The sequence below is a fragment of the Miniopterus schreibersii genome (assembly GCF_964146895.1).
Source record: "Miniopterus schreibersii genome assembly, chromosome: 3".
Lineage (NCBI taxonomy): Eukaryota > Metazoa > Chordata > Mammalia > Chiroptera > Miniopteridae > Miniopterus > Miniopterus schreibersii.
Genome location: NC_138103.1, coordinates 4,965,794 through 4,976,413, shown reverse-complemented (window position 1 = coordinate 4,976,413; position 10,620 = coordinate 4,965,794). Strand labels below are relative to the sequence as shown.

General features: G+C 49.6%; 1 protein-coding gene across 1 annotated transcript; it reads right to left on the bottom strand.

Annotated features, from left to right (window-relative positions):
* Positions 1-185: 185 nt before the first annotated feature.
* Positions 186-9,045, bottom strand: ZP2 (zona pellucida glycoprotein 2; the record flags this gene model as incomplete). Its single annotated transcript, XM_081131701.1, is given in 11 exon segments — positions 186-238; positions 241-269; positions 271-332; positions 578-629; positions 720-811; positions 890-1,123; positions 3,331-3,509; positions 4,420-4,588; positions 5,580-5,732; positions 7,227-7,321; positions 9,030-9,045. Coding segments are annotated over 11 exon segments (1,134 nt in total).
* Between the last annotated feature and the right edge of the window lie 1,575 nt (positions 9,046-10,620).

The window sequence follows — 10,620 nt, the reverse complement described above, 5'->3', positions numbered from 1 at the left end:
GCCACACATCTTTGGGGAAGTTCCCATTCTTTTAGATTCAGGGGTAACAGAAAATACGGTCACTCTGTTAGACCAAGGACGAAAACCAGGGCCTTTGTGACGCAGTGTTCCTCTGGAGCCCGGGAGGACTGCAGTTAAGTGGATTAGCTGGGCCGCTTTATGTGTGGACAGTACCTACCCGTTCATCACAACATGCCACCAGGCAGAGAGGCTGGGGCCGCGGTGGGCGTGGCCCAGGGCCATCTAAGACCAGCTTGATGTTCAAGACTCACTCCCAGGTAGACTGGATGGCGGAGGTCTCTCACCACAGGCTCGTCCTTGCCCCCGTGAGGCTGCAGGGAGGGGTTACCTGAAGTGGACTAGAAGCCTCTCAGGACTCAGGCAGCTGGCGGCTGCGAGGGGACCGTAGGCAGCACCACCACTGCACTGGCCCGGCGGCCTCGGGAGTTCACTTAGGAAGTGTCCTGGGGCCACTTAGCAGATTTCTTAGGCTGTGAGGTCCCACCGGGGTGGGACTGTAGGATGAAGGCAAGTGGACCCGGCTTCACCAGCCCACTGGAGGGGGAGGACTACTGACACTGGTGCCTGTCAGCACGTCATCTGTGATGGAACAGCACTTCATGGTCATTCTGTTGGGGTGGGCACGAAGAATTTTAGGTTAAAAAGTCTGCTTGAATTTAACCTGGAACTTAAAAAGTCAAGTGGCCATTGTGTCACACCGGAATTCACCATCTCTGGAAATGGTGCTTGGAGGCACACCTGCCCAGAGAGCACCTACTTCATTTTCATAGACGACTTTGTCATCTCTGGACTTAGAGAAAGGTTAGGAGAGTTTTTTACCAGTTACCTCAAAGACAGGTCTTAACTCTTGCTGTCTGCTCCTACTCACCCGATGTCCGGTTCCACATCCATTCAGGGGTGTGTGAAACCGCACCAGGCCCCGAGACAGAGCTTCGAAGGTGGGCTTGCAGGATGAGCCCCCCACGCTGAGGGTATCCAAGTTGAGAGCTGGGCTTGTCTGGTGGCTGTGGACTTTGACATCCATAAACCCCTCCCGAGTACCCAGCTCACCTGTACTTAGATAGCGGTAATTAGATAGCGGCGACAGTTTAAAGAAATTTGTCTGCACGTGAATATTGTTACCTGTTGACCTTGAAGTGTGATGAAGGAAACGTTTGGGTTTTCACCAGGAGGCACCAGAATGTGTCTTAAGTCTTTGAGAAAAATGCTCAGGAAGACCAACAGCAGAAATCCAATTAGTGCCATTTGCCAACCACACCCAAGGATGGGTGAAGTTAAGAGAAAAAAAAAATCTCATTTTGGTACATCAGCATAAAGCTGATGAATATTCTATTGAGGTCCTCCCCTAAATTCCCAGCCTTTAAAACCCCTCAAAAATGAAGGTCCCAGGGTACACCCTCTCCTTCCCAGGAGCACACTCTCCTGCGCCTTTCCCTTCCCCCTTCCCCATCTTCTTCCCCCCAGGCTTGTGTCTCCTAAACTCTAAAGGACTCCAGGAAAGACTTGCAATCAGGGCAGGGTGGGCAGCGGCAGTTCATCCGGGCAAAGCCCCTGAACCTGTCCCCAAGGCCCCCTTTCCTCTGACTTCTTAGTGAGCCAGAGCAGCCGAGCCCAGGCTCACTTCCCCAGCGAATCCCACTCCTGTTCTCCCAGGCCCTTCCTTGTTTTACTGTCCCCAGCTTTAATAAACATCCTCGAAAATTCAAAATAAAAAACACCTTGATAAGCAGCTTGAGTTACAAGGGGAGGCCCCTACGTGCCTGGACAAGAGTGGAGCTGCTCTATACGAACAGAGAGAATTTATCCAAAGGGAGAGGGAGCCAGAGGCATGGAAAGACGCTCCGTGTGGGGTAAGAAATCCACAAGAAAACCCTGATGAGGAGCTAAAGTGATTTAAGAGTCAGATTATTTGTGACACAAAGTGCAGCGCCTGGTGTCCCTATGTCCCTTCTTTCAAGACTCACAAGTCCAGAGCGGTTTGGGGAGAAGTTGAGGAGAAATTAGTTGAACTAATTTTTCCCGTCTGGCTTAACCTGACGAGACCGGTGAGCAGCAGATGCTCGGGCTGGGGGACCCTGCATGAGAGGGAACACCCGTGCCACATTGTTCGAGGAACTGGCAGGAGTTCAGGGAAAGTCTTTTAAACTTTTATCATCCCTCTAGTTACAGTATGAAAGCAATTTTATTTAGGTAATAGCTTAGCCTCCTAACAGGAAGGATCTCCAGGCTGCCACGCATGGAGCAGTTACAGTGGGGCCTGCCTGTGTGCGTGCTTTGGAAACAGTCTCGTCCCTCGAGCCCCGTCACAGCAGCTGGGCTCGTGTCTCTGATCCCACCCGTCTCGCTTCCTCGAGGTGTAAGCCGCACAGTCTGCACTGTGCACTTTCCCACATGCACAAGGAGGGCAGGGAGACAGGGAGAGCGTGGAAACCGCTGTTGTAAAGGTCTTTACCTGTAGAGGCTGCCGACTCAGAGACACTCAGGGTGAACCACCATGGATACTACGTCCCGTCGGAAGGAAAACCTCCGCTTGAGTGGAGCTGAGTAGCCCTGGGAGGGCGGGCGCGCTTCTGAGAGCTGAAACCCAAGAGCGCCAGGCCGCAGCCGCAGCCCTGGGGGTGAGCCGTGGGGAGGCGGCAGGGGTGCCCTGAACGCTGCAGGGCACGCTCCAGACTTACCGGGGTTTCCCTTTAAACCAGGACGGGAGCCCTGTCACTGCGTATCAGGATGCTTCCCTCCCGGGAAGCTTATTGCTTTAAACTCAAACCCTCAAGTACCCAGCCCTGCGTGCTCTTTGTACTGGCCACTGAAGCTTGGATTAGCAGCTCAAAGTCCAAAGAACGGGTGCCTGACGTGCCAGGTCCCAGAGGGAGGAAAGGGCTCTGCAAACGCCGTGTCCTGGCGGAGCACACGAGCCGGACCTAAGGTCCTCAGTGCCCCTGGCACGGCTGGTGGAGACTGGCCTCCGTGAGGGCAGTGTGGGGCCCTCTGTTTGGATCAAGCTGTCCTGTGTCTCATAGGGCCTAGGACGTTCGTCGTTAGAAGCCTGGAAGCAGTTTGTGCTGTTTAGTGTGCTGAGAAAACCCTAGGAAAGCTTCCACCCTGGAAGTTAGAGAGGCCTGAGGTTCGCAAGTGAATTTCCGTGACTGGCAAATTCACTTATGCAAAGTGATCAGATGAGGCCTCCAGAGTCTGAACCTGTCACGCTGGCACTTGTAACTTACGGACAAGTCAGCCCTCTCAGGGGTTCCTGCGAGACCATGTTTCAAGTCAGGCTTCCCAGGCTCAGGGACTGACAAGGCAATGTACTTTCACTTTGAGAAGTTTGCTGAAGTGCAGTCTCAGGCCATTTGTTGCTTCTGTAGCAAGCCCGTTCTTAGGCAGCTGGCTCATGGCAATGTTTCTGTTTCCAAAGCTCATGGAGTTTAACCTCCCAGGAAACTCTGGTATGGTGCGAGCCATGCGTGTGGCATTACAGGCCATGGGACCTGGAAGGAATGACCGACAGGATGTCCATGTCAGCTCTGATTAAGCCCCAGACAGTGTCTTACACAACTGGAGTTGCCCATTCCTAGAGCAAGTGACCCGATATACAAGTCACTTGTGATAATCATGGTCTTTTGTCCAAGAAATACATGGATCAGCTTCAGAGGCACTGAGAAGAGATGACTATTACCTTGCTGGAGGTGGGGGTTCGGGGGGATGACATTTTCAAAGACTGGTTTAATTCAGTTTCTGAACAATGCTACGTATACTCAAGTATTGGGCACTATTTTGGCCCAAGTAGAACTTAGGCATTTTGTCCACCGATTGTTCTGCCAGGTGCTCTAGTTTTAAAAGTTTGTACTTGCTAATATCTGGCGAGCTAGGGTGGCCTGTAGCTGATCATTTCTAGGCAGGTAAAAGCAAAAGCTGCTCTTATTTTATGACAATTTTATGGCATCATCATCCGGAGAGAATGTTTACAAGACTGAGCAATCTTGTTTATACAGGACTGTTCTTGTTCAAATGGCCAGCATTGGAGCACTGGGACACATTAACCCATTTAACAGAGTCTTGACTGTTGGCTCGAAGAGCACCGGTTCCTGCTGTAAGACACAATATGGGACAGTGATAACACAAATAGAACACCTCATTCACAGAAGACTGGAAGTGCTCTCCCTCTATATTACACAGTATATTTAAATCCCTGGGGAAGAGGGAGAACAGGCTGAAGTAAGGACCCCTCTCTTGTTCACCACTGTAACGTTGGTACACGGTGCAGTGCTTGGCACACAGTAAGCACTGAGACACCCGCTGAGGGGGTTGTATGGTCAGTTACTCTGAAGACATGGTTGAGATCATGCTTGGCTTTAAAAATATTGGTCTCTGCCTGGATGGTGCTACAAAAAGTCACACCCACTGTGTAGTGAGTCACTCCAGTGGCATTGAATGACACTTGCATGGTCATCTTGTAGTTGTCAATCAGGACCTTATATCTTTGTGTCATGGCCTCCAGAAGGGTCAGAGTTCGGGCTCTTGCGCCATCACCAACCCCAGTGCTCCATCCCACCTGATGCTGGAGAGCCTAAAGTCAACAGTTTCATTTAGAGGGCTGGTACTCCCCTTAACCCCAAGACGATTGTCATCTAATATTTTAATCAGGATTGAAGTTATGCTACCTTTAATATAGGGAAAAAAAAGTTTACTTAGGTCTGTAAGTTAAAAAATTACTTTCATAACATACTTTCGTCAGCCATGCCAGGAAGAGCCTGAAAGGTAAACTGGAAAGGAAAAAAAAGTGATGTGAGGCTTTGATTTGGAGGCGAGTTTCTAAATCATGCTATTGACAGTGTATGGAAGCCCCAGAGCAGCTCTGTGTGGTTCCCCACCAGGGGCCTGGGTGTGAACGTGGAGGACAAGCTCAGGGCCAGATGTGAGTCCCAGCGGTGCCCTCAGACGCCCCTCGCCCCTCAGCGCTTCGGGTACCGGAGGGCAGCAGGGCCATCTAGGCTCCCTTCCAGCTGTAAGTGCAGACACTAGGTTCTTTAATGCACAGCTTTTTACTAGATCCACAGGAATTGGTATTAGCTCAGGCCATGCAGTTCCATTATTGTTATAATACAGTACGAATATCTCTTCTATTTCTCCATTGTCGAAATTAGCTATGTTAGACTATAAAATCCACGAGCGGGTGACTGGGCTGTTTTGCTCACTTACTGTCTCCTATCATAGGGCACAGGGCCTGGCATGTGAAAGGTATTCAGTTTGTCAAAAGAGTATTAATGTGACTGTAGCTACCAATTAAGTCCTTTCCGTTGCCAGGCGTGGTGTGCCAAGCACTGTATATATCCTCTCAGTCCATTTTTAGAGACACCTACAAGGGAAGTGTTCTTTTCTCCCACTTTGGGCTTGGAAACAAAGACTCAGTGTGTTCAAGATATCAACCCAAAGCCACAGAGCCAATAAGTAGTGACTACAGGATCGGAATTCTGATGCTGCCCCTGAGCCCCACTGCGTAGACCACAGTTCCCTGCAGTCGGCCTGCCTAGGAGAAGCAGTCGGCCTGCCTCACTCACAGACATGAAATCCTTCGCGCACAGGGTGGGTCCTGGGTGCTCACGGGCTCCTCTGGCTTTCACAGCTGGGCAGTTGATCCGGTACACGGAAGCCTTGCGTCCTATAGCAGCACTGTCGTCCATGAAGCTGATGGGCATCTGGTGCTGACCAAGCTGTGTGCAAATAAATGGTCGGGAAATGCTGGGGCCTCGGTGGGAAAGGTGGTTCCAGAATACCGTCTGACCCTGCCCAGTGGGCCCAGCACTGCCCCCTTGGGGAGGGCCCTCGATCCTGTACCAGGAGACTGCAGCCGGCCCTCAGACAGCCCAGAGGAACTCATACACTTGAACTTCAGCGATTGGAGTTCAGTTCTTATTTTCTTCTTATACTTGCCTTATGCCCGAATATCATGGTCCTGGCTGGTTTGGGGCCTCTACCAAGTCATCCAAATACACTTGCTGAGCATCAATGTAGCACAGCAGCCACGGTGCTGGGAGGAGACATCTTCAAATATTTCCCCTCCCTTAAGGAACTCAGTCAAAAGCAGGGGTCAGACAACCTTTTTCTGTTAAATGTTAGTATGTATTTTACACTTTGTAGGCCACATAATTTTCTATAATGTATTTTTAAAAACTCTTTAAAAACAGAAAAGCCATTCTTAGCTCGAGGACCATCCCACACACACATACACAAACCCCGTGGGCTGGACGTGGCCATCCACAGGTTGTAGTTTGCAGACCCCTGGTGTAAAGGAATGCAGCTCTAAACTTTCTAAAGTTGGGAAGCAAACATTTTAATTACTGGGGCTCTTCACTGTGGAATCAGGTGAAGTGGACTGCTAGACATGCAGATTTCTAGGATGCACCCCAGACCTACGTCATCAGCTAAAGAAGGCTGAGTCTGTACTTCCCATTCCCCGGGTGATTCTTTTCACACTCCAGTTTGAGAACTGCTTGGAGAGGTTGCTTTTACTGCTCCTAATAACCTTCACTGGGCAGTACTGTTGCCCAGCAACAGAGAAACCCTATTGCTCAGCTGCAGCTTGCTTTCCAACACTTGTTTTGACAGCATAGAGGGTCTCTTTGCCAGCATCACAATGGCCTCCCATTTCCCACGGGGGTTACAGATCAAAGGAGCTCATGTTTGAGCATTTGTTGTAGCTAGGTGCTCCTCAAAGCATTTCATCTGCATTACAACATTAATTTTTAGATACTATATGGAGAAGGCACCATAACCTTATTTTCCAGTGGGCAAGCAGAGGCTTAGAAAGGTTAGCTAACTTGCCCAAGGTCACACTCAGAGAGTGGCAGAGCCAGGACTCAAGCCCAAGGCCTCAACTCCAGGACCTGAGTTGATAATTCTGGGGGGGCGGTCACGGTGTCACCCTATTCCATGTAGGCTGTTTAGCAGCATCCTTGCCTTGTATCCACTAGATGCCAGTACCAGCTTCCTCCCCCTCTAGTTTTGATAACCAAGAATGTCTCGAAAATGTCTCTAAACATTGTCAACTGTCTTCCAGGTAGACAAAAACAAAAACAAACAAAAACTAGTCACCCCTGGTTGAGAACCACTGTTCTAGGCCAAAGCTTATACCCTTAACCAGAAGGTTAGTATCAGTAACTACTAGGTTCCTACTTCCCAAATCACCCCTCAAAGCAATTACTTACCACTCTCCTGGTACAGTTTTCATACAGGGCCCATAGGGTGAGCTTTTCTGGGTCCAGGACATAAGGGCAATTCAGCATTTCAAGACCAAGGGGATCTACAGAAGCCAGAGAAATTTAGAGAGGGATGGCCTAGAAGTGCATTTCAGTGACAGAGTCAACCAAAGCTGCAGAGCCAAGACTGCCAATCCATTTCTAAGGCACTTTAATTACTTCATTTTTATTGTTCCAACTGAGTGATAGGAACTCAGCTTTGAGAGATACCGTGATTTGCAACTAAAAATTTCCCTGGAGATTCTGAGATAAGAGAAAGACAAGGTCTTCCACTCTTGGTGGCATCAAGCAAATCAAGGGCCCCTTTGGCATCATGGGAACTGGATACCAGTTGCTCCAGAGTTTGTGGACTCTGCTTACCAGAAAAATGGGACTGGCCTGGAGCCAAGGGCTTTCTGCTAAGTAAGGTTAAGATAAAAATATACACATTACCTACCCATCACAGATGCGTGCCATTTCATGATGCCAAGATTGCTTGAAAACTCCACTATCATTCTATCTTCACAGCAAATGACAGTGTCTGAAGAGCGTAGAAAGCATTTGGGGCCTCTGAACCAGAAGAGCGTGATTCCCACAGAATTACATGGAGGAACCTCTCCTCTCCAACAGGAATCAAGGATGCCAGTTGGAAGAGGCAGAGCTTGTTCCCCTACCCTCAGAGGGTCACACATTAGTGGGAAAGACATAACTACAAAAGGAGAGTGTCAATTAAGCACCAGGGCTTTCCCAAGCTCCCCAGGGATCAGCCTGGGGGAGGGAGGGTGTGCGTGTGAACCTGGCTGAGCCTTAGACAGTGATGCTCACGGAGGTGGGGTCTATATGTCTGGGAACTGGAGAACAAAAATTTTGTCTAAAAGATTCTTCAATTTGAAGTTTTATAGAAGGCCCTGGGCGGGCTCCAGGACACTGTCTTAAGGCGAATTCTGCCTATACCCTGCCAGGCTGCATCCTGCACTCGCTGAAAGCCCTGCAAACTCCTTATTCGAGCGGAACAGCTCCGCTTTTGTCTGACCCTGATGTTTCCCTGAGGCGTGAGTTTGTGTTTGAAGACTGCAGCTTTCACGGAGGGGGTCTCACGTTGTTGTTGTGGTTGTGGTTTGCGTTCTTTGGATGCATAAGGCTTGGGGGGGGGGGTAGGCAGTGCAGACGTCTTTGCAAGCTCTTTCGTTTCTATGGCAAGCCACAGGTAAGCAATGGAAAAATCTAGTAACTTGCTCCGGGTAGCGAAGGGGGTGATGGAGACGCCCCAACCGGTGATTGTGCTTCCTGGCGATCTAGCCCCCTTCACTGCAACCTGCTCGAGAGATGCTAAGGGCATGTCCCTCACCCAAGAGGCATACCTAAGAAGGAAGAAATCCCTGACTGAGTGACATCTATTGAGTTCACAGAAGTCACAAGAGATAACAATAGAGAAAGTGGCCTGTAGGTGCTAGAGGGGGGTGGAAGAGAGAGTTAAGAAATGAACATAACCACTCAAGGCCATTGTGTCCCCTCCCTGTACCCTGAGAATTACTCACCCCCTGTCCTTCCTGAACCAGCCTGAGGGACTCCCACCATCTCTCCGCCAGCGCACCATGGCCGAAGGCACCGCCAGATGAACCAGGTCGAGGGGTGCACCACTTTGTGCTTTCAGAGCAGGAGGCTGGATGAGACCTGCCTACTCCGCACTGGAGACCCCTGAATCTTCTCCAGCCCTCCCAGCTGAGAGGAGGCTTTGGGGAGGGAGAGGCTTTCTAGCCCGCCCTGCCCTACCTCTGCCCTCAGGCATTCCGCCAGCTGCTCTGCAGGCCACCCAGGAAACCACAGCTCCCTGAAAAGGGCTCCGTGAATGGGGGAGTGAATTGGTGTTTTTCTCTATAACAGTGGGGAAAATCAATATCGAGTAAAATAGGGTGATGGGCCCTATTGAGGAAAGAACATCTCCTTTTCACATCAGCTTTAAGTAGCAGACCTTTCCTTTAAGTAACCCCATCTCCTGGATGTGTGGATGTCACCTGGCACTGTGCATGAAGAATTAGCTCGAAAAATGGGTGAAGCATTATGTCCCCCAACTATAAACTTTAAACTTACTGCAGAAAAATGCAGACAATTACAGACGGGTAGAGAGAAAAAGAAGAAGTGACCCATAATCTTCCCACTGCTAATACTTAGATACAAACCTTTATGGATTTTTTTTCTACAAACACCATAAACACTTAAAAAAACAACCACAACCTAGGATTGAAGTTTCAACTTGGTGTTATAACCTGCTTGTACCACCTACCCTGTCATGGACGTTTCCAGATGAAGCACAGAGGCCTGCATTATCATATCCGCCGTCTAGACACTTCAGTGTTTAACTGTTCCCTCACCATGGACACTAAGGCGGCTTCCAATTTTCCATCATTATAAAGAATTGCATGATAGACATTCTTGTCTGTCTCCCTGGCTCCCCAGAGGCCAAGGGGCAGCGCGGAGGCCCTGGCAGGAGGAGTGCCACGGGCAGCTGGCGGAGGTGGTGAGCGTGCGACACTAATTCCACTGGCTTCGCCTGGCCCAGCCCGTGCTGTGATTGGGACAGTCACTGAGCAAGTGGCTCCAGGCCCCACAAGAACCAATCCTGCAAAGTGCCCCAGGATGCAGATGTGTGCAGGGCAGCCGGCTGGGAGCCGAGGGAGATCTGGCTGTTCCGTAATGAGCCGGGGTCTCATATCACTAGTGAGGAAAACGAAAATCTTCACAGAAACTTCAAATCCTTAATGATTTACTAAATAAACAGTGGGATCTCTTTCAAAAGGTATGCTTTCCACACTCTTTTCAAAGAGCCTTTTTAAGTTTGCTAATCTATGATGACGAGGTGCCCCCTCTCCTCTCTGGGACCCCCCCGGCCTCCCCCCGAGTGTCACCAGGCCCCTGCTCCCTTGCTAAGCGCCAGGCATTTCTTGAAGGGGTTTTAGGTTGTTGCGCATAAAACGCAGGGTTGTTGGCTCACTGAGGCAGGCTCCCTCCTTATTTCTGAAATGCAGTTCTTATAAACAACAGTTTATCTTTCTTAAATTCCAGGACTGCTGTTTTATTTTTCACAATTATAGACATATTCAGTGACGACAACCTAACTGCCATCATCAGGAGACGGCTGGACAACCTGTGGAAAGCTCCTCAGGCACCAAAGCAACGAGTCTGTGGGTTCACTTGGATCTCCGAGTGCTGATATTAACGATGTCCACAGTAAAATTGGAGTTTTAAAACTAATTCGTGTGTTTCCATATTTTGCTTTAAAAAAAGGAGAAAAAGAAAAAAACCCTATGCGTGTGTCTATGCATTTATGTGTCTGTGGGAATAGAAAAGGGTATTTGCAGTAAAA